General features: G+C 46.6%; 1 protein-coding gene across 6 annotated transcripts in view; it reads right to left on the reverse strand.

Annotated features, from left to right (window-relative positions):
- The window catches only part of FRMPD2 (FERM and PDZ domain containing 2), a 103,149-nt gene that overhangs the window by 64,338 nt on the left and 11,419 nt on the right, over positions 1–27,392 (reverse strand). For 5 of the 6 annotated variants that reach the window (XM_048505911.1, XM_048505912.1, XM_048505913.1 and 2 more), the window contains 10 exons: positions 27,121–27,213; positions 22,077–22,199; positions 16,382–16,539; positions 15,368–15,433; positions 11,965–12,153; positions 7,896–8,016; positions 5,640–5,724; positions 4,203–4,359; positions 2,711–2,782; positions 258–432 (listed from right to left, as the gene is read on the reverse strand). In XM_048505911.1, the coding sequence (XP_048361868.1) occupies positions 258–432; positions 2,711–2,782; positions 4,203–4,359; positions 5,640–5,724; positions 7,896–8,016; positions 11,965–12,153; positions 15,368–15,433; positions 16,382–16,539; positions 22,077–22,199; positions 27,121–27,178 (1,204 nt within the window). In that variant the 5' untranslated portion in view covers positions 27,179–27,213. The remainder of the gene's footprint in view (positions 1–257; positions 433–2,710; positions 2,783–4,202; positions 4,360–5,639; positions 5,725–7,895; positions 8,017–11,964; positions 12,154–15,367; positions 15,434–16,381; positions 16,540–22,076; positions 22,200–27,120; positions 27,214–27,392) is intronic. The other variant, XM_048505914.1, reaches the window with a different exon arrangement.

Consider the following 27,392-nt stretch of genomic DNA (forward strand, 5'->3'; position numbering starts at 1 on the left):
GCCCATCAGGGGAGGGGGTGCATGGTGCGCCTGCCCCAGCCTGCCCCGATTGGGAGTGGAGCCCCTTTCAGCTTCATGTGGAAGAGCGGGGAAACAAATCCAGTTCACCAGATAAGAGTCCACTGCTCATGGAAGAGTGAGTAATCAAATCTGGTTCTCCAGATTAGAGTCCGTTGCCTTTAACCATTACACCACACTGGCTCTCTAAGTGCCCCTTCCCCACCTTTTCTGAGCAATGGGAAAGGAAGACTTGGTACCTCTCATGTAGGCTAAGGAGAAGTAGAAAGGTTCTGTAAGATTGGCATAGGCCACAACTGTCTCAAAGACAACTCGCGCCTTTGTTTTGATGTCACACTTCACCTCTAAGCACTGTCCATTCAACAGAATCACATTGACATCTCTTTGAGCAAGGAAGGATTTCCCTTTCTTGATCTAGAAAACAGTAGGGAGAAAAGAAGATTGAATATTTCTGCTCAGTTCAGGTGGAGTGGGGGAGGTCTGGATTTACCCAGCCTGTTTCTTTCAGAAAGAAAAATGTTGTTATTGTGAAGTCCAAAGCTGCTTCCACATAGTCACAAAGTTTCTGTAGCTTCCATTGCCACTGTGGATGCAGAGACATTCACAGTGGCAACAGAATGTCCACATAGGGTGGTTTTCTCCATACTACTGTGACCTCAGTCCCCTGTGGCCACCACCCCACCCCATCCCTACCATTAGAAAGCATTTGCAGGTCTTTTAAAAACTGGCTATTGATACATAGCTACACTGGTATGACATTTTAATCATCTATCCACTAGGTTCTCTAAGTTTCCATCTGTCATGAGGACTCTGCTGCAGAGTCAGACACTGGGGAGCCAGAGCTGGCTCCTTGTGAGGAGCTGCAGGCAGCAGAGTCAGCTCCAAGCCCTTCCCTGCAAGCAGTGGCGTAGCTAGGGAAAATGGAGCCCGGGACAAAATCTGAGTTTTGCGCCCACCCCCATGGGCAGTGTCCCTCCCCCACCACGACCAAACAACATTTTTTTGCACCAGGTCATCTCAAAGTCACCATCACATTATAGAACATACCCCAACACACAAATCTGAACACATCCAGGGCTCCCTAGTTTAAACAACATTGAAAGTGATGCTGTTTCAGGGTAGATTTCCCACCCATCCACCCCAAACAGCATCACTGTCAATGTTGGTTGTTGTGGGTTGGCATTGGTGTAGTTGGAAATTCAGATCTTAGCCTAATGCCACCTGCATCTGTGGCTGGTATCTTCAGAGGTGTATCACAGAGGTGTATCACAGAGAGAAGTCTGTTATACACTGTGTCCAGACTTCTCTGAAGATGCCAGCCATAGATGCAGGTGAAACGTTAGGAACAAGATCTACCAGACCACGGCCACACAGCCTGTAAAATCCACAACATGCAGTTGAATCTGGTTGTGAAAGCCTTCCACAATACTTTCAATGTTTTTTTTTAATCTAGGGAGCGCAGATTCTCCCTTTAAATCCACTCCAAAGGGGGTGGATTTAAAGAGAGAACCTGGGGAAAATTTGAGGGTGCCTGTCAGGAGAGCAATGTTTAAGCTAACAGTACCAAAATTTTAGGCTATCTTTAGGAGACTATCCTAATTATACCACCCAGGTTTAGTGAAGTTTGGTTCAGGGGGTCCAAAGTTATGGACCTTCAAAAGGGTAGCCCCATCTACCATTAGCTCCCATTGGAAACAATGGGGGATGGAGCACCCCTTTTGGGGGTCCATAACTTTGGTCCCCCAGAACCAACCTTCACCAAACCTGGGTGGAATCATCAGGAGACTATCATTATGATACCACCTAGGTTTAATGAAGTTTGATTCAGAGGGTCCAAAGATATGGACCCTCAAAATGATAGCCCCATCTACTATTAGCTCCCATTGGAAACAATGGAGGATGGGATCACCCCCTTTGGGGGTCCATAACTTTGGACCCCCTGAACCAAACTTCACCAAACTTGGCTGGTATCATCAGGAGAGTCATCTGACGATAGCCTGAAATTTTGGTGCCACTAGCCTAACAACTGCGCCCCCTGCAGGCCAAAATTAAAAAACAGTAAAAAATACAGAAAGCCACAAACGTGGCGCCCAGGGCACTTGTCCCCGGATGTCCCCATGGTAGCTACGCCTGTGCCTGCAAGCAAAGGCAGAGCCTGATGCCATGTAGCTAGGAAAGCCATCAGAGATCTCAAAGAGCCCAGCAATGAGCCAGCTGCACCAAGGAGTCAGAGGCTACAGTTACAAAGGAAAAGGAGAAATGCTTGCTTTGCTGCTAGGTCTGGCAAAAGGCTCTGTGAGGTGGAGGCATCAGCATCTGAGGAGGACTGAGTCCTTGCAGGATCCCAGCCTCATTGGCCCAGACCTCCCATATAAACCCTGCCATTGGCTGGGCTCTGTCTGGGAACAATAAGTGTACTTCCTGGTAAGCGCCATGTGCCTGGTCCTCCTCTGACCGCCAGCTCCCAGCCTTCCTTCTGATCTCCTGCCTGTGCCTTGGCTCCAGATGGTTTTGGACTATGCTTTTGGCTGCCACTTGCCAAGTTTGCTGCCTGCCTGGACTCATCCACAAAAGCAGCTAAATCCAGGTTTAAGCGATGCTGTGTCTGGTGTAGTGACAGTGCAGTGAAAGGATGGGGGTGGGAGGAGGCATCATAAAATTGTGTTAATAGTGCAATTGCATTCAGACTTACTGTGATTGACCCAGGTAGCTGCAGAGCAACTGGAGGCTCACTGGACAGAACAATGAATTCTGGGCCTACCAACTAGGAACAAAAGAGTGTTAAGATCAAAAGATAAAGTGACAAACGTATCATCTTCATAGAAGTTCTCTTTCGCATTTCCGTACTAATACCTTCCTCAGAACCTCACCAATCACCAGCTTATTTCCACAAGACAGTTTGCTGATATTCTATGTTCCCACTCAAACAGCCTCCTTTTTGCTTAAGTTGCATTCATGCTAACCGGCTGCAACCACACGATGGCCACTGAGGGAGGCAGAACCACATACGTACACATACTCATTCTCTCTCTGGCTCGCTCGCTCGCTCACTCGCTCACTCACTCACTCACACACAGAAGTCCTAGTGTAGGGGACTTCCACTGAATACACTTTAACAAGGCATGATCTAAGCTTATTGCTCAAATTCTTTAAAAGGTCCCAGGTCAGTCAGGGGCCTATTGTGCATGAGACACTTCCCATGCCTTGGACTTGATGGCCCTTGGGGTCTCTTCTGACTCTATGATTCCAAGAGAGCCACCTGTGGGGCAGAGGGCAGGAGTCTTTCCCCAGAGAACCGCAGCCCCTCAATAAATCTGCCTCCTCCTTTGATGCTAAAGAGGATCCAGGGCCAGGCATGACAGCCAGTGCAATCCTTAGCAGAGCTACATCCTCCTCAGCTCCCTGGCTTCAGTGGATGTAGAAAGGGTGTGGCTCTTCTTAGGATGGGTCTGTCTGTGTTGTAATAATCATGGCACCCAGAATATCCAGGTCCCAATGAAAGATGGATTTCTGTCACTGCCACAGCAAAAGCCTTCTTGCTGTGGAAAGGGCCGTCAAGTCGCAGCTGACTTATGGTGCCCTCAGAGTGTTCAGGGTAAGAGATTTAATAGAGATGGGTTGCCCTTGCCTGCCTCTGCGTAGTGACCCCGGACTTCCTTGGTAGTCTCCCATCTTAGTACCAAGAGGGGCTGACCCTGCTCAGCTTCTGAGATCTGAGGAGACAGGGCTAGCCTGGGCAATTCCAATCAAGGCAAGAGACATCCGGAGGTGGCCTGCTGTTGGCTACCTCTGCACAGCAACCCTTGACTTTCTGGGTGGTCGTCCATTCAAATATTAACCAGGGCTGACCCTGCTTAACTTCTGAGATCTAAGGAAAAAGACATGCAGAGGTGGTTTGCCATCGCCTGCATAGTGACATATTGGGCTACCTCAGCAGTCTCCCATCAAAGTGCAAAGCAGGACTGACCCAGCTTAGCTTCCAAGATCGGGTTAGCCTGGGTGATTCTGATTTGGTTAAATTAAAACATCTTTAGGAGACAAAGCAAAGGTCCCAATTTACCGCTTCTAAAACCCCATTTTCAATGGTTTATCTTAGAGGCATTCAGCCCTATATATACTTCCTGCACGATGGTCATTTGTTTCCTGGCGAGGCAAGCAAGACATGCATGTTATGGATAATTTACCTTTTCCTTTCTTTGGAACAAGTGCCTTGAAGGAGCAGGAGGTGGTAAAGAATCCTTCTGGAACAGAGAGCAGGTGGAGGAGGAGCCCAAACCGGGGAACCGGTCACTGCTGTTCTTCTGGCCTCCGCTGGGAATTCCATCCATGGCACTGGCGGATCTTTTGGGGGTGGGGGGAAGTGTGCAGGGAACACGGGTTCTTTAGCCTAGTGCATCCTGATTATATGTCATGTCAATACTTATGTTTTGCTTCAGTCCTCTTTTCAGATTTGTTTGATTCGACAACCCTAATTCTAGCATTGCTAATTGGCCCTTCCACCCTGTATTGACTCACTCTGGGCGCCTCCTGCGCTGCTCCTCACCGCGCAGTGCCTTTGCAGTGGAGTCTTCTTGTGCTTCCTTGCATACATGCAAGGAGGTGCCCCACTGCCTGCTGTGCGGCTTGTCTGCCCCCACTTCCGGGTTGCCCCCTCATCCAAGTCAAGAATGAGGATTACTGGGGGGGAGGAGGGGGTGTTAGCCCTTTAAATGTAATGTTGATATTTCTTATTGCGCACGCAGCTACCACTCTTTTTGGTTTTTTAGGGAATTGCCAGCCATCAATCCCTGTGAGAAGTGGGGAGAGAGATAGTTATATTTCATTACATTACATTGAAAGGGCTAAAAAAGGCAATCTTCATTCTTGGCTTAGACAGGGGAGCAACCCGGAAGGACTGGAACCCTGAAGTGAGAGGAAATATCGGGGCCTCCCTGCTCTTGCTAACTGCAGGGCTTCCAGGATCAGCGGCACCTTAAGTGTAAGTATGTCTGTACAGGACCAGAGCCCAGCCCACCCTACACAGGCCCCATGACCTCCTGCTCCTGCCCCTGCCTGCCTCCTTGACTCTCCCCTGCCTCCTCCCTGTCGCCAAGATGCTGGGCTGTTGGGCTGCCATGCTCTTGTCCCGCTCCTTTCTGGCACGTCTACCTTCCCTGGTGTTTCCCTCACTCTTGCTCTGCTGCTGCCGTGCTGTCCTGATTTGGCTGTGCCTGGATCCTCTCACCGTCACCCACTCTTCCGCCCTCCAAGGTGAGTCCACCCCCATCCTCCAGCCTTGGGGAGAGAGTTCTCCGCATTGTGGCTCTGACCTCCAGATATGTCATGGGGGTTGCGGTGGATTATCAGCAAGCCACAGGGGGTGTGATGATTTGTCCGGGGGGGGGGGGGGGGCTCACCGCAGCTTGCCATGGGCAACAGGCCCAGCAACAGGCTCTGCTGCTGTTGCAGGACAGCATGAACAATTACATACTTAAATGCCATCCAGTAACAACTGACTTATGGCGATGCTAGAAAGGGGTTTCCAAGGCAAGTGAGAAGCCATTGCTTTTTTCTGCAGAGCCTTCCTTGGTGGTCCCCATCCAAGTCTCCACTCTGCCATCTTCCCACCCCTGAATCATTACCTGTTGATTAACAGCTTGCAGGTACTGGGGACTTTCGATTCACTGCAGTTCGAATTCCATGGCTGCTGTGGCTGTGGAATTCTGCCTAAGGTGTAAAAGAGAAAATATTAGAATCAGTGCTCCACAAACTGTATCTGGGGCTCAGGGAAAAACTTAGAGGAAATATGTGAGGCTCTTGACAGTGAGCATTGATAAAAAACAGCATGAAAGCAGTCAAGCTATAACTTCGGAAATGAAATGATGGCATTTTTTCAGTGCGCACGAACACCTGTACATCAGCTAAACATCTCTCAAAGACAGACATAATGTAACTGAACATACAATAATCACAAACCAATTGTTTTTGGAGAGTTTTATCAATGAATCCATATGCAACAATAACATAACAGGATGGGAAAGTGCATATAGGATGAAGGAGCTGAAAGCTGTAGCAAACTGTGCATGCACCAAATTCTAGAATTAACATAAGAAATCCTTCTAGTTTAAAATAAAAATGAAACATATCAGGGAGAAATAATTGAAGGAAAAGGGAGTGATCTGGGCAAAATCTGAGTTTTCCGCCCCCCCCACCCCCCCACACACAACTAAAGAATGATCTTTTTGCACCAGGTCATCTTAAAGTCACCATCACATTATAGAACATGCCCCAACTCACAAATCAGAACAGAAAGTGATGCTGTTTCCGGGGGGGGGGGGGGGTCCACCCCCAAACAGCATCACTTTCAACACTGTTTAAACTAGGGAATCCAGGGTCGTTTCCCCACTTACTATCTGCTGCGCGCTACTCTCACCAAGTAGCGTGGGGTCCCGCAGCACTCCCCACTACAGGGGCGGCGACACTGCAGCCGCCCCGACGCTGCTGCTCTCGTGCCCCCTCAGCGCGCGTCATTCCTGGCGCTCCTCAAAACGGCGCCTTTTGATGACCCCAAGGGGTCATGGGGAAGCCTGGGAGTGTGCCAGAAATGACGCACGCTGAGAGTAGCACGCAGCAAAGGGTAGTCGATGGTAAGTGGGGAAACAACCCAGGTTCTCCTTTTAAATCCATGTTAAAGGGAGAATCTGGGCTCCCTAGTTTAAACAACATTAAAAATGATGCTGTTTCAGGGTGGATTCCCTCCCCCAAAAAAGTATCACTTTCAAGATATCTTCAGAAGACTCTCCTGATGATACCACCCGGTTTTGGTGAAGTTTGGTTCAGGGGGTCCAAAGTTATGGACTTTCAAAGTGGTAGCCCTATCTACTGTTATCTCCCATTGGAAGGGGTCACAAAACCTAGGTTGTAGTTATGGACTGAAGTTTGGTTCAGGGGGTCCAAAGTTATGGACTTTCAAAGTGGTATCCCTATCTATTGTTATCTCCCATTGGAGGGTCACAAAACCTAGGTTGTATCAGCAAGAGACTGTCCTAATGATACCACCCATGTTTAGTGAAGTTTGGTTCAGGGTGTCCAGCCCCATCTACTATTAGCTCCCATTGGAAACAACGGGGGATCGGGCACCCCCTTTGAGGGTCCATAACTTTGGATCCCCGAACAAAACCTCACCAAAACTGGGCGGTATCATCAGGAGCATCTCCTAAGGATAGCCTGAAATGTTGGTGCCGCTAGCGTAAAGATTGCGCCCCCTGCTGGCCAAAAACATCAAAAACACTAAAAATGCGAAAAAAATACAAACGAACCCAGATTTTCCCACCGCCCCCCATATGATCAAATGGTGGGAGCCTGGAACATTTGTCCCCACATGTCCCTGTGGCATCTACACCCCTGCCTGAGTGACTTGGGAAACATCAGGATAAATTTAAAAAATGTAAGAGGCATGAGCAAGTTCCCAAGGATGCAGAAGATTTAAAAGGCGAATGGAGAAACTCTGGAGCACCTGCCCTTGCAGCTTTGACCAATGCCCAAAGCAGCTATGAGTGTTCTACTCAGGCAGCATAATTTCAGAGAAATGGGAAATGGCTGAGCAGTGATTTAGAAATGCTGCCCTCTGCTGTGCTGAACAAGAAGGCCAGGGGACAACCTGAGAGACCACCCTTATTTGGAAGACAGATCTATATGATGCAGCACAGGGGCCACAGATATTTCTGTTCCTACTTATTTTCATCCTTGTAGAGATTAATTATTTGCAAAAGTGCAGCAGTAAATGCAGAGCTAAGGTGCCAGAACCTTTCCCTAGCAAACATCAAGCTGTACAGAGGTGAAAAAAGGGAGATCCCAAATTAGTCAACGTGACACAATAGCAATCAAACCAGTTTTACCTTGGTCCAAATTCAGCGTAGAAGCTGAGGTCTCGGCAGCTTTTTCAAGCAGCCTCTTTCGAATGGCGTCGCTTCTGCTAAGCGGGACGAGTATGTCGTCTTCATGAACTCCCTCTTCTCCCTTGAAATTGTATACATGTTATCAGTCTCATGAAGGCCAGATGAACAGAAGTGTGCTTGTTGCTACCAGAATAATGCAGCGGTAATGGCATGGTTTCATTTGTCACATTCTAAAAACAAGATTCCCAATACAGACAGTGATGCGTGCATTAGATTTGACTGGTGAGTAAGGAGGCGGTTAGCAATGCATGAAGGGTCCCTGGAGCAGAGTGGTCAGAGCGGCCACCTACGATCATTAATTCTTACTTGAAACTCTACATGACTGCTGTGCTACAGGTCGCCATTTTACCAGAATTGAGCCTGACTGAAAATATTGGCACACCATTTCATACCTGTTGAAAGAACAATGGTTCCATATTGAAGACCTGGGTTTAAATGGTGCTAAATTTTTCAATACTTGCATCAGTCATTTGTAAGGCACTTTTTGTCAAGATTGTACAATTTTTGTCAGATTGTAATATTTTGTAACATTTTTTTAGACCACTGAAGGTCAATGGGTCAAAACGCATTTGGGCCTAAAAGTGTTGCATAAAACCTTATGTGTTATATGGTGATTTTCATCGATGTATGTTTGGGAGCCATTTTAGGGCCTTTTACTATGATGCTTTGATTTTAATTTGAATAAACACATTTGTATTTTTGCTACATAGCAGTTTCCATTCTAAACTGCCCTATTTTATCTTAATCTTTTCGTTCTTTTCCTCTGGTACTGAGGTTAAGTTTTGACCCTTTTTCTGTTGGCATTCTGAAAGAGTGGTCACTGCAGTCAAAGCTCTGCTCATGACCTGAGGTCGAGCCTGACAGAAGTCAATTTCAGGTACCTAAGCCAGCTCAAGGTTGACTCAGTCTTCCATACTTCTGAGGGTGGTAAAATGAATATCCAGCTTGCTGGGGATAAGGAGCAGATGATTGGGGAAGGCAATAGCAAACTACTGCACAAATATAGTGTGTCCAGTAAACGTCTTGATGTGACATCACCCAGTGAGTCAGTAATAACCTGGCACTTGTACAGGAGATCTCCTTTGCCTTTCAGCGATGCATGAATGTGTATGTGAAAGGCTTAACATTGTGCAGAATCTGAATGCGCTTTTGTATGAAATTTGGAAACTGAATTTTCAGGAGGTTCTGCCAGCAAGCAGCACTGGTGGACAGAGGTTCTAAATTTTACGACTACTACAAGCATGTATGCAGTGCAGTATTACTGGATGACCTGAATGAAGAATGCTACTGAAGGCCCAGCTAATTCTGAATATATGTGTTAACTGAAGAGCAATTTTTACTGTCAGATGGTAGATTATGAATGGGCAAAAGGAAAAATATTTCTTTACACAGTGAGTGACTAAAGTGTGGAACTCGCTGCTTGAGGAAGCAACAATTGTACTGATGTAGACTGCTTTAAAAGGGGATAAGACAAATTCATGGAGGAGAGATCTAGCAGCAGCTACTAGCCATGAAGACTATAGGGAATAACCACATCCAGAGGCGGTGAACCTCTGAATACCAGAGCCAGGAGGCATCTCCAGGGAAAGGCCTTAGCCTCTCTGTCTTATTGTTGGACCTCTGGAGGTAGTTTTTGGCTACTTTGTGAGATGCTGTACTAGATGGTCCACTGCTTTGATCCAATCGAGCTCTTCTAATGTTCTTGTGACTTACAGAATCTGCTCCAACTCTTTCAAAGGGTGGGAGCTCCTAGAGGCTTCATCTTCCATGTCACCTAACTTCCTGATTGACTCAGAGCATTGGCTGCCAAACACACTGATCCATCATCAAAAACCAATAGTTCAGTTCCTAGAACTATGTTTGGCTGACGGTATACAGTCCTAATACAGGCATCTTGTAAAACAGATGAGTAAGAAAATGTATCCTATGAATCCAATTTAAATTATCATAGCCCAACTCTGCCTATAATCCAGCAACAGAATCATCCTCAAAAAATATTCCATAATTTTTTGGGTAATCTCTGCTGCTAACTGCACCCAAATGACAACTTCCAAGTGGTATTTTGCAGTGCCAGGATAGTCCAGGCTTGCCGGATGTCATCAGATCTCAGAAGCTAAGTAGGGTCAGCCCTGGTTATTACTTGGATGGGAGACCGTCAAGGAAGTCCAGGGTTCCTACATGGAGGAAGGCAACGGCAAACCACTTCTGTTTCGCTCTTGCCTTGAATCCTACAGGGTCGCAGTAAGTCGACTGTGAGTGGACCACTCACAGAATGTAGTGAGTGGACTTCATTCTGCAACAGGAAAAGATGAAGATTCAAAATGAGATGAATAATGGAAGCCACGGCCTTCGGTCGGCAAGACCTGAGCAGGGCATTTGGGAGGTCATTAATTCAAAGGGAAGCTAGAAGTTGGAAGCAACTTGATGGCATGAAACACACATTCAGAAAATGTGTATGTGCTACATGCATTACAATTGATTTAGAACTCTATAGTGGGGAGTACTTAAAAAAACAGTTCACAGAAGAATTAGAAGTGTAAACCCTCATAGGGGGAAAATAGTTCATGGGTCACTGCTGGCAAACCTCAAGTTCAATTCTTGAGACTCAAATTACACCCTAGCCCTGCGTGGACAGTCTGATCAACGGAGAAATCATCTGGTTCTCTCCTGTGACTGCAAGAACAACCACCTGTTGATCAGATGAAGGAAGAACTGCTGAACTGAACCACTGGGTGGATAACAGATCAGTAAATGAAATAAGTCCAACCAATAGGATGCTCTTCAAAGTCCACAGTGCTGCTCAGGCTTTCTACAAACATTCAGCAAGCTCTGGAAAGTGCCCCTTTTTGCATTGCCGAATGAGGGAACCAGCAAGATTTCAACTGCAGGTTTGGGAGATGCAGGGCCTGAGAAGCAGTGGCAGGAGTCAGCAGGTTCGCACCACTTCAGCAGAACCAGTTGTTAAAATGGTGCTTGTAAACAACCAGTTGTGAAATTATTTGAATCCCCCCACTGCTGAGAATCAATGGCCAGCTGACTTTTCCTGCTCGCAACCGTACAGCCTGGCAAAATAAGATGCTCCTTCTGGTGCTTTTAGAGTCATAGTTTTGAAAAGGAGGCTTCAAAAACCATCTGCCCACTTAATGAGTTGTTTCTCACAAGTTCTTCTGTTGTTTTTTACAGCTTATAGCAGTGGTGGCGAACCTTTGGCACTCCAGATGTTATGGACGACAATTCCCATCAGCCCCTTCCAGCATGGCCAATTGGCCATGCTGGAAGAGGCTGATGGGAATTGTAGTCCATAACATCTGGAGTGCCAAAGGTTCGCCACCACGGGCTTATAGTGATCCTGGGCTTCCTGGGTGGTCTTCCAACAAAGTATTAACCAGGGCCAGCCCCAGCCAGACTGAATTTCTTCCCAACACGGGACCTTTCTGGGAGGTTGCTCCCTGTGCCACGCCCCTTGCTCGTCTCCATCTCCCACATGCTCTTTGACTGTCCACTTTACAAGGACTTGCGGGAGAAACGTCTATTCCTGCAATGGCCCAGCTCAACATAAGAACATAAGAACTAGCCTGCTGGATCAGACTCACAGCGAAAAGAAACCATTTGCTGTCCTCCTGTCTGACAGACAGCCATAACTTACAAGTTTGGTTGCTCAGTACTTCTCATGGATTTTAAAAATGAAAAATGTAATTATTAAATCTTAAAATTTTAAAGTGAAAACTTTTTGAATCATTAATAAGGATATAACACAATCACCAATTTTATCTTTTTATAACATCAATTTTAACCATAACTGTTACCATTTTAACCAACGAATCCTTCTGACTAAATGTATACTTTAATTTTATGCCAATAAAGGTATTTGTACTTGTACTAGGGTCAGTCCTGCTTAGCTTATAAGCTCTGACAAGATCTCACTAACCTGGGCTATGCAGGTTACTGCCTCAATATAAAATAACAGGAGTCAGGTTGGGGACATTAAAAAAATGTGAAAGAGGCCCACCTCTTTGATGCTTCCCAGTGCACACTGGACCAGACTGCGGATGAAGATACTTGCTGGGTCTTGCACAGGTGATTGCTGTTGGTGTGCCTTGCAGGCTTCCAGGATGGATTCAGGGGAAGGTCTCCTATGCGCCAGATCCTCACAAAGTGCCAGCAGCAGAGTATGTAACTGATCACTTAGCTGGAGAGACTGAATGATTGGAAAAACAACAGTGTTCAATCTGAATGCTGGCGTACGTCTTGCAAATGAGGGGCTGTGCTTCCTCCAAAGATCTGTGCTTCTCCCATGCCACTGGCCCAATCCACCAACAAATAAGCACTAGATAGTTTCAGAAGATAACTGTATTGAACTGCAGTGGACAGCTAGATTTTGAGTCCAGTGACATCTTAGAGACAAACAAGGACAAACACCAGCACCCTGGTTTCTTACAGCTGAGAATTTTCTTGCCCTTCTGTTACCCCGGTTAGAGGGAACAGGATAAGTTACCCAATTCAGATTTAGAGAATCAAAGAGACAGACAAAGAAAATGATTTCAAGAAGTTAGTAAGTTTATTAGAAAGGAACAGGTTGCAATAGCACCCTGGGAGGAAAGACTCAACTTCGGCTTTGGGGACCATCCCTTTTATAGAAAAGCATCACATGCTAAGTCATTAAATTCCTAATACATTACAAAATTCTTGACACCTTGGAATAACATACAAAAACTTAATGAAAAACATAATTTTGCCAGGCTAATGATTCTTTTGACACAGAGATGTTTTCTTTTGCCATCTCTGAGAGGTATGTCCCATAGATTGATCGCTTCTTTATTACATGTTCATTCTATTACCTTGTTAAACTCAGGGTTAATTACAGGACAATCATTAAACAATTTTCCACTTTATTAAAACAACTTTCTCCCGACGCTTCTCAACCCTTGGCACCATCTCAGTGTCCCTTTCTTCACCCACTTAGATGGATGGCAAAACACAGAATCTGGATTAGGGAGGAAATGCACTTGACAGAGGCAAGTGCAACTCTAACTCAACTCTCTGTCTTCCTAATCTTGGTTCTGTAGGCAGGAGGACTTCTACTGCTGGAACGCTTTGGCTGGTGTACCCTTTAAAGGCCTTCTTTGTTATGTGTTAGGGGCTTGTTTTAGGCTATGTTTTACTTATGCCGTCAGGGTCTGCCGAATCAGCAGAAAGTGTAGACATCCTTGTTGTCTAGCTCTCCGCCATCCAGCTCAAGTTGAGAGCTGAAGGCCTTCCCACAATAAGCAACTCAAAATAGCTGGTATAACATAGGAATAAGCACATCATAATTATTGAATATAAGTGAGTAATAAATCCACTAAATATGACTAAATGTGATTATACTTTCAGTGCTAACACTTCTACTGAAATTAACTAGGCCTGCTACCAAGTTTCACAACTCTGGTTCGAGTCAAAAATTCAAGCTTTGTTCGTAGCTCATGGTCATGGTAGCTCATGGTCAGTTGTTGCTTTTTTTCCTTGACAATATTGATGAAATCTGATAGGAAATATTGATATTAAAACTGAAATAAAAAAGTCCACAATCATGCCCTACACTGAATAATGTGGCAATTTTCCCTGTAATTGCACAGATCCAGGGCAGAGACATTGTTGTGACCTTCAGTATCAACTGTCTTGTTCACAATTCTATCTGAGAAGCAACCGAGACCTAAAAACTTGGGATAAATCCTTTTGATATGCAAATTATGTGTTCAGCAGTTTGGCCAAAAGTCCTCCCTCACTGAACAAATCCATTTCAATGGGAAGACGAGGCTCAGCTATCCTCTACATTTCACGCAAGGGAGTTATTGCGGATGGGGTGGTGGTGGTAAACTGGGAATTTTTCGAATGTCATTAAAAGAAATATTTTTTTTACACTCAAGGACATCCTTGTTCTCTGCACTTTGATTTGTGGCACCACTCTCCTCCAGAAATGAGAAGAGCCCACAACATTATGAATGAGGCATTGTTGAAGGGAAGAGAAAGGCACCTCAAAAAAGTCATTTGACTAAGTGACTTCTGAGTCAAAATTTTGTTGGTCTTTAAAGTCTCGCTGAACTCAAATTATTTTTCAGGAACCCCAAAAGTCCTCTTTTTCCCATTTGGGAAATCAAGTCTACACTCTTTGAGAAGTTCCTAAGACAAAATATCAGATCTGGATAATATAACAATTCAGAGAATTCCTGTCCTTGCTGATCACAACTCCATGTCTGTCTGGCTATACCAGTCCAAAAAGCTGCTGCAAAATTTATATCGTCCTTTTCAGTCTTCTAAAATTAAGAAAAGAAAAGCCCTGTGGCTCCTTGAAGACTGAGGCCCATTATGCACAGAGCGCTTTCCACAATGCTCCTAGCCCCACGGTACCTTTGCAGTGAGGTCTCCCCGCATTTCCTTGTTTAAACACGAGGAAGTGTCCCACTGCCTGCCACACTGCTTGTGCATTTGCCTGTCCCCGCTTCCAGGTTGCTCCCAGTCAAAACCCTTTAAACATGGTATCAATATTCCTTACATCGATATTGTGCAGGCCTTTTTCATTGATTTGACATTTTTAAGGAAATGCCAGCCATCAATCCCCGTGAGGACCGCCAGCATTTCCCTATGGAAAGAAATGGAAGCAGCCTGCACAATGGCCAAATTCCCACTGAAAATTTAATCTAGGTACAACCAAGTTTCAAAAGAATCGGCACCTTTTCATCCAGGTTCCAACATCCTCACTGCAGCATGTTTCTAGTGAAGACATCTAGGCTTGCCCCTTGGGGGGTGCCTTCTGTCAGGGGTTCAATTGTTAAGCTTTCAGCACCAAAATTTCAGAGTATCTTTAGGAGACCCTCCTGATTATACCACCCAGGTTTGGAAGAAGTTTGGTTCATGGGAGCCAAAGTTATGGACCCTCAAATGTGTAGCCCCCCATCTCTATTAGCTTCCCATTGGAGTGTTTTTTCAAAAAGGTGCATATACAAGCAGGTCCAGGAAAAACCCCTGATAAAGGGGGGGGGGGGGCAGGCGGGCTATGAACACTGAGGGAAAGGGGAAGCACCACCCCTCTAGTGGGCAAGTTTGCTTTAGCCCTGCTCGGACAGTAGGGTGTGTATGACAAAGCCCCACTGAAGGAGAAACCCTGAAGCAAGAGGGAAATACTGAGGTTTTCCTGCTCTCGCTAATGGTGGGGTTTCCAGGATCTTTGGTGCTGCAACTTGGATGGCATTAGTACCGGGGGAGGGCGGTATATAAGTGGAATTATAAATAAAATAAATAAATAAACAAAAATATGTGCCCTGCAGGAACAACACCCTTGCTGCGGAGCAGAGCAGCAGTGTATAATTGGTTACTATGTAGAATATTCTTTGTAGCCTTCAGAGGAGTTGAATTCACTCCCGAATTTGCCTTACCTGGCTGAGAGGAACACGATAGTCTGCTGACCAGTAGAGTGTCATTCCTAAGGAGTACACCAGCATCTGTAAAGGGCGCAGGGGGGGGGGATATGAAATTAACTTTTCTAATGGTAAAGGTGAGATCTGGAATTTGCAAAGTTCCATGTGACTGTCAAAGGTTTGAATGGTCCTTTAAATGCTCTTTGCTTCACTCTAGCTCAGTCAGGGTACGCCTCACCACTCATCCTAATTAGAGGTGAGGTTTTTGTCAAGGACTGGCATTTCAGCTTACAGCCACTTTAGCACTAGAGGGCTCGCCCATTTGGGATGCTGGAATTCTGCAGCAGGATCTTGAGACATTTCATTTGACCCTAACAAACAGCGGCGGAGAAGGTTGATATGGATTGGGACCAAGATACTAGGGAAAATAAGGTTAAAGCTACTCTCCCTCAGTGATGTTTCCTCAGTTGAAACCACTCCTTTATATTATTAAACATATGCATATGTTTTACCTGACTTTTCCCCTTCCAGGCTTTAAGGATTTGGGGGAGTAGATTTTCAATTGTGGAATTATACAGTTAATGCTCCTTCCCCCTTGGGAACAGTGTGGCAGCACATATCTCTGTTACTAAAATTAGAGGGAGAAGACCTTGCTAGTATCAGTGCATTATGTGAGACACAAGGAAGCAACAACATCCAGCAACTGTCTAAAGTCCGGAAGCATTAAGTCCCAGGCAAGCCTTCCTGGTAATTCCTGACAGTGAAACTGGTCATACTTGAACCCCCGAAGCTGCTTTATACAAAGCCAGACCCTTGGTCCATCAAGGTCAAAAGCCGAGGTATTTCATATCACCCACTGCCTGGTCCTTTTTAGCTGGAGATGGCAGGGACTGAACCTGGAACTATCTGCATGCAAACCAGAGAGTCTTCCACTGAGCCACAATCTCTTCAACTGATTCAAGGGATTTAACCATTCATTCATAATATGGATGGCATGGAAGGAAAAGAACCCTTCCCCGCCCCCCGCTTTACCTTTGTTAGTCCATGTTGCTTGCTTTTACTGTCTTCACAAAACTTCTCAGGCGCTCTAAAAGGGGCAACATCTGCCTGGGGCACATTGTCTCTGAAAGACAGAGTTCCTTCTGCAGACAGCACCACTGACCATGGGGAAATCACGACGATAGATGACTCTAAAAGAGAGGCACAGTTAGATGACCTGATATGGAGAAAAGGCAGAACCAGAGAAGGAAAGTGCTGCTGTGGTTCTTGACTATCCTGCTGAAGCCTGTGAAGCAGGGGCGTCCCGCCCAGTGGGATATATGGGGTCAAATGCCCCCAGGCTGCGGCCATTTAGTCACGTGGGGGTTGAAAAATCGCCCCCACCCACCCCTCCTTCCCCCCGGGTCCATACACTGTGTTCAGATTTGTGAGTTGGGGCATGTTCTATAATGTGATGGTGACTTTGAGGTGACCTGGTCCCCAAAAACGTTGTTTGGTCATGGTGGGGGAGGGCGGCCACCCATACGGTTGGGGGCAGAAAACTCAGATTTTGCACCAGGCTATATTTTCCCTAGATACGCCTCTGCTGTGAAGGAGCTATGTAGAACCAGCCAACTGTCTCCAAAGACACCTGGCAGTTTCCATATATATTAATGGTGTTATTAACAAATGATGTTCAGTGGCTAAATAGCTCAAGAAAACATTAGTACAATATACCATATCCCCCCCTTTTTTTGCTGTCAAGTCGCAGCCAACCTATGGCAACCTCTCGTGGGGTTTTCAAGGCAAAAGACAAACAGGTAGTTTGCCATTGCCTGCCCCTGTAAAGCTTTTGAAAATTTTGGTGCCACGTGGGAAAAAAGGATTGTTTTTTCCCCCTTTTTTCCTGTGGAAAAAACAAGAAATTTCAAGGAAAAATTGAACTATATGAAATACTTACTGTCCTATCAACCCTAAACTGATTTTACTGCTTTAACACAAAATGCATAATTTATAACTTATGGCCCTTTCCCCACTTACCATTTTCCGAGGGTTGCTGCATGCCAAGAATTCCCAGCTGCCAAGAAAGCATCTCCCATGCAGCTGCAACTGGCCCCCACAAATTCAGGTTATATATCAAAAGGTTTCCTTGAAAGAGCTTCTTGTGAATGCCTTCGAAGGCTTCGAGGGGCACGACCAGCAGCAGCTGCCGGGCTGCTGCTATGCTGTCACGCCGCCTCCTCCTCAGTGGGAGTGTTAGGACCCCGCCGCTACTCTCCTCGATAGCCAGCTGGCTTAAGGGAAGTGGGGAAAGGGCCTAAGTCGCATACAAAATTGCAATACTGGACATATTTACAAAATTCAAACATTATAAATGACTTGACTTGAATGGCCCAGGCTACCCTGATCTCGTCAGATTTCAGAAACTCTGAGCAGGGTCCGCCCTAGTTAGTCCTTGAATAGGAGACCACCAAAAATACCAGGGTCAGTCTGCAGAGTCAGGCCATGGCAAACTGCCTGTTCGTCTCTTGCCCTGAAACCCGGCAGGGTTGCCATAAATTGGGTGTGATCTGAAGGTATTTTACACATATTTTTATGAGAGCCAGGATAGTGTACTGAGAGCCAGGATAGGTGAGAGCCAGGATAGGTGTCAGACTAGGTTTGCCAATTGGCCATGCTGGCAGGGGCTGATGGGATTTGTAGTCCATGAACATCTGGAGAGCCGCAGGTTGCTGACCCCTGGACTAGAAGGACGGTATGGAAGCAACCACCAGGGTTCATAAATCCCACGCTTCAAATTGAAGCAAGCAGCTAAAAGCTTGCTGGGTAGCCTTTGCTACCTAAGTCAGGGCTTCAAACAAGGCAATGCTGGACCCCCCTGTCTTTATAGCAGACTCTCCAAGAAATGGGAGATGGATATCCCAGAAGCAGGAAGTAGAAGTCAAGCACCTGGGAGATGCCAACTTTTACTTGGGGATCCAAGTCGAGCGTGAACCAGATGGAAAACTATCTTCTTAGCCAGAAACAGAAAATACTGCTACAAAGTCCTGAACCTGGAAGGTGCCAATCCAATACCTACTAATGAGTTCTGATTTCTACAGACAAGGGACTACCTGATGATGACTTGCAACTGACGGCAGCGTTTACTGGGACTGCAATAGGCAAGCTCTTGTACTTAGCAATGACAACCAGATCTCTGGCCGTCAAATTATATTGTCCAGAAGGGTTAAGCACACCCACCACAAGAGACTGGACTGCTGTTAAACAAATTGGTGAAGGTACTTAAGAGGTACTTTAGATTTAAACTGAAACTGCCAGCAACTAAAGATCCCACACTACTGGGTTGGTCTGGAGAAAGAACGGAAAGATCTACCAAACATGTGATATTTTCTATGGGGGAAGTGCTGTAAGTTGGAAGTGAGGCAAGTAAACAAAGTGTTGTTGCTCACTCATCTACTGAATCCAAATTAGTATCAGTTTCACAGAAGCATGTAGATAATTACAATGAGTTGTGTATAGCTCTTTCTCTTTTCAGAAAAGAATTGGTGCATGTACTAAAACACATTGGAATTAAGGATCAGTATGTACGTGGGTTACAGGCAGAAGGAACTGTGGAACTTCACTACTGTCCTGGGGATGTGATGACAGCAGACATCTTATTAAAACCACTTTGAAGAGACAAGTTCCAAAGCCTGTTGGAATAAGTGACTTCTGCATGCCTGGATACTGGGCGGCGCTGTGTACCATGACCCCCACTGTGTTGTTGCCAGTCTTGTTTGCCCTCCTTGTCTGGAAACCAGCAGCCATGCAGGATTCCCCACTGTCCACTGATCCAATGCACACTCAGCTCAGGGGCTATCCTGATTGGCTGCTGTGAACTGGAGATGCTTGAATAAATGTAAATTTTACCTTTTACATTTATCTCTTGGGAAGTTTCTATAAACTGCACTCACACGCACTACTGGGCAGGTCCATGACTCTAAACCAAGTCTAACAGAGGGTTCTATGGCATCAGGTCACTCTCCTCCCCAGGTTCCACACCCAAATTCCTGTCAGGTACCCCCCTGACATCAAACGGGGCTACGATTTCTGCAGTGTTAATGTGCTTCCCTGAATCGTGGCTCCCTGCTGCCTTTGTACTTTGTAACTTGTAATATGTAGATTGCGCCAGTTGGGTTAAGAACCCTTCCTGCTGGCTTGAGAACGAACAGTTGTCACCTTGTTGCTTTGTAATGTTTTGCTTTGATGTTCCTGGGTATGGAAAGAAGGAGGGTGGGGGGGTTGGCACATTAAAAAGGAGTGCTAGAAGAGTCAGGCTTTAGTACCGGCTTCTTCTAGGGCTATGCCGAAGTCTGCCAATAAAGATTTCTGATCATAATCACCGAGTCTGATATTGGTCCAGATCTGGGGTTTGACAATTCCCAGGGATTTCCCAGTTGGCGACCCTATTCCCTACCCAGTTGGCAATGCTATTTCCAGAGAAGAATCAGCAGCAGTTAGCCCTCAGCTAAATGGGAGGGGGGAATTAGCTACGAGTGACTGTTTCATCCCTCCCTCCCCCTCGTCCCCCTGCACAACTGAAAATCCACTAATCAGCAACCAGAATCCAGTGTAATCTGGCTTTGAAAAACCTTTGGAGGCTTATGTCATTGTGGTATGTTCACAATTCAACAGTTTTGTTCCATACTAGGTTCATGCAGCTCAAGTGGGACCACGTTTCTTTTTGTGTTGTGAATCTCTGGCTGCAAAACGTCCTACAGTTTGGTCTAGAGAATCTTGTGTACTTGAAATTAATGTTGATTTGGTCTAGAGAATCTTGTGTACTTGAAATTAATGTTGATTGGTGACTCATCCCTAAACACATATGGTAGGGGCATGAGAGGCATCACAGCCCATAGTAGATGTGGTTCACATTGTTAATCTAGTAAACTGTTACATTATTCAGTCTTTGTACTGCTGGCCATATTTCGTGCAAGTTATTTGTTGGAGTTGTGGTGGGAAGCAGGTGGGGGGATCGTACAAAGATTGAACTCTGTGGGAGTAAAAAAAATAATTAATGCCACCTCTTTTGTTGGTGTGACATTACACAAGAGTAGAACTGGGGTGGCAATCTTTAGGTTAAAATATTCCTGGCGATTTGGGGGTGAAGCCTGGGGAAGGAGGATTTTGGGGAGAGGAGGGACCTAAATGGGATATAATACATTCGACCCTGTAAAGTAGTATTTTCTCCAGGGGGGACTGATCTCTGTAGTCTGGAGAAAAGTTGTAATTCTGGGAGCTCTGGAGGTTGGCAACTCTGGACGGTTTAGGATGCTGATTAATTTCTGCTCCTTCCCTAACCTACTTTCATCACCACCTATTCTCCTGGTCCCTCAGCCAGTCCAACTGTTCTGGCCCTAGGTTTATATGGTGCAGTCTTATATCAGGGTAAGAACTTAGCTGCCAGGTTAGAAAAATGGCAGGGTGGAAGGGGAGGAAGTAGCCCCTCCCCACTTGTGCCATAGAGGTCCTGAACAGAATCGGACTCCGGTGGCGCTGTTAAAGGGTGTTCCCCATGGGAGAATCACTCTTTAAAATGGCACAATGTTCCTGGGTAGTAGACAAAAAAAGAGGGCCACACCAAACATGGAGCAAATAACAAGAGACAGTTGGTGCAGCAGGAAGATTACTACTATTTCATCTCTGGGACCCCTACATGTTTTGCATACACTTCATAAGGAGCGTCAAATAAATACATGTGTGGCTCCCTCGAGTGGCGGGGCACTGTCCTGCACTGTCCTTGACCAGGCTCACTGGCGCCCTGGGGCCTGGTGTGGTCTCAGAAGTGAGGGAGAAGGACTCACCAGCTGCCTCTCCTTCATGGTCCACCCAATTCCCCAGTATTGGGAACAGGGGATCCCGCTTCCTTCTCAGCCTGGCTTCTCCCTGTCCCTACATAAGGGCCCCCTGCCCCTTCTGCCCCCCAGTCAGCCCCCCCCCCCAGTCCTGTCCTCAGGGTTGGTTGCGAGCCCACCCTTCTTGGGCCATATTGACTGGTCTCTCTGCCCCCCACTGTGGCCCACCCCCTCCCATGCCTTCACCCAGTACCACCCCCCATCCTTGCCCAGATGCCAAATCCTGGCCAGCCTTGTCAAATCTACCTCTGCCCAGGCTGCTCTTCCCTGCCCTTGTTTACTGGCCCTCCCCCTGCCTGTGCGGCTGCTCCTTGTCTGTCACTGCCAGACCCTGCCAGCTGCACTTGAGGCGATGGCGAGAGGTTGGGTCTCCAGGGGTGGTGGGAGGAGGGGGGGTGTTTGTGCCATCCATCAGCACTCCCTGGCTTCAGTTGGGGGCCTGAGTCAGCTCCCGCCTGCCCCAAAGCAGGTTCAGGTGGCAGAGGATGCAGTGATGGCTGGCCCACCTGAGTTCCAGGCTGCAGCACACGCCTCCATGCCAGAGGTGGCCACCATCCCGGGACAACATACATAGATAAAAACTTTAAAAGCATTAATTAAAAATTGCATTTGGGCAGCCCACTCCAGGAGAGGGAGTAGTCCTGGAGCCTCCTCATTTTTTTTTAACCTTTCTTTACATCCTTTAAAAAGTGAACGTGAAAATGGAGGGGCCAAGGTTATTCAGCACCATTCCCTCAGCGGCTTGTAGCCTCTGGCCCAGAAACGTTCCATCATCCATGCAAATCTGAGCCCCGGAACTGCAAAATCCTCCCTGAGTGTGGGAGACGGCTCCAAGCAATGACTCATCTGCTCACCTTTGCCCAAGTCCTCCAGAAGGCATTCCGTGGCCAGAAACAAGAGTGCCCATATTTCCTCTTCCTCCAGAGGACTGCCCTTCGCTTGTAGGGCCTTGGCCAGGGTCACAGACGTGTTCATCTCTACGAGGAGAAAATCCAGAGGCTCACATTATAATGCTGGAAGTGCTGACTTCTAGCCCACAGCCCCCCAGGTTTTCCTACTGCAATGGAAAGATGCAATCCCCCTCCCACAATTTTGTTCATCACCAAGACTATTTATCTTTGCTCGCATCCCGTGCCATGTGCCAGGATGTCTGACTCCTTTTCTCCTTACGTTCCTTACGTTCTCCTTACGTTCCTTACTTTCCCCATAGGGGAAAGAAATGCAATCTTCCAAGGGAGGCCAACAAGTTTTTTAAAAAAACGATTAAATCACATTTTACAACCATTAAAATCAATCTCTGAAACACACATCCTTAATAACAATTAAAAGATGGTTAAAATGCATAAGAAACATAAAAGCATTCTGCCAAGATAGACACAGGCCCTGTGCGATCTTGCTCAGTTCCTCAGGGCCTGTAAAACAGAAACGTTCCACTAGGCCTATGCCTATCTTTATCTCTGTTCCATCCTTATTATCCTGTTTATATTGATCAGGTACTGATCAGATTTGCTATTTCACTAGATCCTGCCTTCCTTGGTTAGTTACCAGGTGATGAATAAAAGGATTAGAGCGGAGGGTTTTATTGTGATTTTAATGTCACTGTGCTCTTGATTGTTTTGATGAACTGAGCGTGAGCCGCCCTGAGCTAACCCCAATTGTGAAGGGGCAGGATAAGAGCCTAATGATGTAAATTCATTAACTAAAAAACAGCAATTAAAACTTTGGTTAGGAAAGAGGGACCTCAGTGAGGGAATGACGAACAAAAGAAAAACGTCTTCACTTGCTGGTAGAAGATGGCAATAGAAAGGGATAAAAGAATCTCTCTGGGGAGGGAGTTCCAGAGTTTTAATGCCATGATTGAGAAGGCCTTCTCCCTGATTGCCACCCACCTAACCTCAAAAGGCAGGGGCACCTGAAGCAGGGCCTCCAGACAAGGGCATAGTGAGGGGGCAGGGGGCGGGGGGGTAGAGCCCCAGGCACCACTTTCCACAGTCATGTGGGGGGGGAGTACATTGCAGGACCACACACCCCTGCAACTATGCCCCACCTCTGAACTCCCCATGGAGTTTGGGGTGGGGGCACAGTTGAACAGAGGTCAGCTAGGCTCACCCTGCCCCTGAACTTCACATGGAGTTTGGGGTGGGGTACAGCTGTGGCAGGAGTGCAGTTGTGCTGGGGGTGCAGCACCCAGGGTGAACCCCAGGTGCCATTGTACACAGCTACGCCCTGCCCTCCACGGATAACCCTAGCAGTCACACCATCAACAGTCTCCCACTCAAGAACTCAAGCGGTCACCCAGTGACATCGGCCGGCAGCCAGTTCAGGAAAGGCAAAAGTCTTCCGCCTGCCACATACAATGAACTTATGAAATCTGGCTCCTTAAGATGCTGCGACTGCCGCTGGCTTAGAGGGCTTGAAAGGGGATTAGGCAAATTCCTGGAAGAGGATACTGCTCTTAGGCAAAGCGGCTAATGGAACCTCCACGGTAAGAGACAGCCTATCACTGGATTCTTGGTGCCAGTGGGCATGTGACAGGGAACAGATGTTGACTTCATGCCCTGCTCCTGACCTTTTTTGGAAACAGTTCACAGCAGTGACCCATGTCAGTCTGGATTAAACTGTTTTAACACAGGTTTCTCTGAATACAGGTAAACAGAAGAGTTTTGCATGAGTATTGAACAGGAAAGCAAGGCACAGTCGAACCCAGGCCTCTTGCTTGCCACATGGGTGCCTTCCTCTGTGAGTGAACAGAGGGAGAGATAAGGTAGCCTTTGCTGAGAATGCTGCTGTGTGTTCCCTTGTTGCCATCTTATTGAGAACATCCTCCCTGCCTGGCAAAAGGAAACCCAGATGCAGGCAGGAACTTGAAACTGGATCTGTGGCACTTCCTGGATTAGGAGCGCTCTGTGGCTCCTGCTGTTTGTGCCACTGGCCTCCTTGGGAGTGGCAGGGCACGCTGATCTTTTTCTTCCAGCCTTCTGGAGCATGCCCATTGGCAGAGGCACTATGGCATCTAAGGCGGCCAGATTTGGGCTGTGAAATACCTGGAGATTTGGGGAGTGGAGTTTGGGGAGGGTGGGGTTTGGGGAAGGGAGGGACATCAGCAAGGGTGTGATGTCATAGAGTCCACAAAGTCCAAAGCAGCCATTTTCTCCATGGAAACTGGTTCTGGTCATCTGGAGATCAACTAGAATAGCAGGAGATCTCCAGGCACCACCAGGATGCTGGCAACCCTGACAGCACCAGGGACCTATGGCCGCACCAGAGGGCAGAAGTTGGATATATGTATATTGCTACTTGCTGAGGCATCAGCCATTTATTTGTTTGTTTATTAAGCTTTTATACCGCTCACCCCCAAAGGACTCTGAGCGGTGTACAACAGAGACAACATACATAAAGTAACAAGTAGAGAACTCTCGTAATATCAAATCTAAATATAGTATAAATATAGACTCATAGCATTAAAATAATTAAAACCAGTTAAATACAGCATACCAAATATAGCGTCCAGACCAGGGGTTGGCAACCTTTACCGTCCAAAGAGCCACTTGGACCCGTTTTCCACGGCCCCGAAGATCTACTGAGCCGGAGAGGCGGCTCCGCACGGAGCTGCCTCCAGTTCAGCCCCTCCACTCACCTTTGCTTCCAGTGCTGCTCTGTAGGGCCTGTCTGGAGCAGCCGCCTCTCGCGCTGCAGAGCACTGGGCAGGGAAACCCCCTCTGCCCGATGGAGCAGGCAGCCGCCTGCTTCATGGGGCAGAGGGGGGATGGCAGCTGCTCTGGAGGGACACACCCACGCTGCCCCCTGACCTCCAGGGATAGGAGGGCAGTGTGGGCGTGTCTCTCCAGCCCTCCAGAGCAGTACTCAAGGCGCCAGCTTGACAGAGAGGTCCCATGCACATGTTGTTGTTTTCTGCAGCCCAGGGTGGTGGTGGTGGGAGTTGGGGGGGGGAGAAGTTGGCCTGGGGGCTGGGCGCAGGAGGGGAGAGATGGCAGGGGGCCAAATGCGCTCCTACATGACCCAGACAAATGACACCTGGGTCAAATGACTCCCCTCTCCCCCCATAGATATGCCGCAGCTGCTGCCACCGTTGCTGCCGCATGAGAATAAAGAGGCTTATTTGAAATAAATGTTTTTAAAGCGCTCCCAGGCATCGGTGGGGACAGAAGAAGAAGAGTTTGAATGTATACCCCGCTTTCTGTCCTGTAAGGAGACTCAAAGGGGCTTACAAATTCCTTTCCCTTCCTCTCCCAACAGCAGACACCTTATGAGGTACATGGGGCTGAGAGAGTTCAGGGAGAACTGTGACTAGCCCAAGCTCACCCAGCAGGGATGTAGGAGTGAGGAAACAAATCTGGTTCACCAGATTAGAGTCCGCCACTCATGTGGAAGAGAGGGGAATCAACCTGGTTCTCCAGATTAGAGTCTACCTGCGTTTAACCACTACACCATGCTGGCTCCTAATACAAGTTTTTAAAATTGTGGTCTTTTGTTTATTTATTTATTTCCTTAAGCTTTTATACCGCCCCATCCCCGAGGGGCTCTGGGCGGTGTACAACATAGGAATAACAATGTAGGATAATTAAAACATTTTAAAAGCAGCAATAAAACCATAAAACTATTTCTAATAGATATACCATAAACCCAATATGGCGTTCAACAGTCTATTTTAAAAGCTCCCTCCCCTCCCATAAAGGGGAGGGGTGGCGTCCAGCATTCTGATTATAAGTTCCCTCCCCCCCAAAAAGGGAGTTTAATTGTTGTCTTATTTATCTCGTAAGCCACTTTGACTTTCACAGGGTGGACCGGAAGCTAACAAAATGTTAAGATAAATAAATAAAATCAATAAAAGTTGTCCCTGAAGTCTAAAACAGCTACATTTCGAAAGAGTTCACAAAAATGAGGGGACTAGACAGAGGAAAGCTTAAAGGGAGAACCAAGAGAGTCAAAAGCTTGGAAGCTATTTAAAACCACACTAATTGAGACCTAGGTAGAGCGTATACCCCAAGACAGGAAAGATACTGCCAAGTCTAAAAGAATGTCTGCCTGTCTGCTTAATTTGGTGGGATGCAATTGAGAAACAACGTAGTGGAGAAAGCATAGAGGCAGTTCCAGTAGCTGAACAGTTAACTGAAAGACATCCTCAGCCATAGACAGCTAACAGAGAACACCAACTGACTTAGATTAAGAAGATTTGTGTGTCATTTTTAATTACGGCCAGGCTTTTAAGAAGCTTTCCTGACCTGGCCATTGTACAAGTGGTTTGGTCCATACTGGGGGAGGAGAGAAAGGATGCTTGCCTCTGGGAATTGTGGAGGTGGATTTTAGCGTGGAACAGTCTAGTTGTGTCCCCTGGTTTTAGTTTGCTGGTGGACTCTGTACTTCATTTGGAGAGTGTGTGTGGGACTTTTGTGGGAAAGCTGTTATTGCTCTGCAAACCATGTGTCTTAATTTCAACTGTGGAGGAAGGAGAAAAGACTTGCCCTCATTCAGTGGTGAGGGAAAAACATTCAGCATATGCTCAGAGATATTTTGCTTCTCATTCCTGCTGAAGAATTCCCGGACATGAGTTCCTGGACTGGTTTGGGGCTATGTTCTCAGCAGCTGTAAATGGGAACTCTGTCCTAGATTTCAAGCAGGGACTTCCCAGATCACAATTCAGTCTCTAATGGGCTGCTTTAAAATGCACTTTCTAATATCAGCTTGCAATCATGGCAGACCATTGGAGGTTTCAAAAATGTTCATGTGTATTAACTCCGTCCTTATACTAATCCTAGAAGGTGGACCAATATTGTTCCTCAGGGAGATAGAGGAGACATTGACTTGCCTAAGATGCTCTTGTGTTCGTGCAAATGCTGGGAGGGGGGGGGGGTGTTGCCATTGTTCATCACAGCTCACCTTCATAAGACATTCTCTCAGTTTCTCTAGGAAGTGGTGAACTCTTCCAATCTGGCATACCAGCCCTGTTCTCATTTTCTGTGACCCATCATCCTGGGATGAAACAGAGCATGAGAAAGAATTATATACAAGATTTATTTCTTGAATATGTATGCAAACTGCAGTTGGTAAATTTTGGATACCGGTAAATTATTTTGCCAGACTCCATTTCATAGCTGTCCTTAGTTCAAAATCAATTTGAATCAAGGCCTCTGCTTTTGAGCATCCATTTA

The sequence above is a fragment of the Sphaerodactylus townsendi genome, linkage group LG08 (genome assembly GCF_021028975.2).
Source record: "Sphaerodactylus townsendi isolate TG3544 linkage group LG08, MPM_Stown_v2.3, whole genome shotgun sequence".
NCBI classification, from domain to species: Eukaryota; Metazoa; Chordata; class Lepidosauria; order Squamata; family Sphaerodactylidae; genus Sphaerodactylus; species Sphaerodactylus townsendi.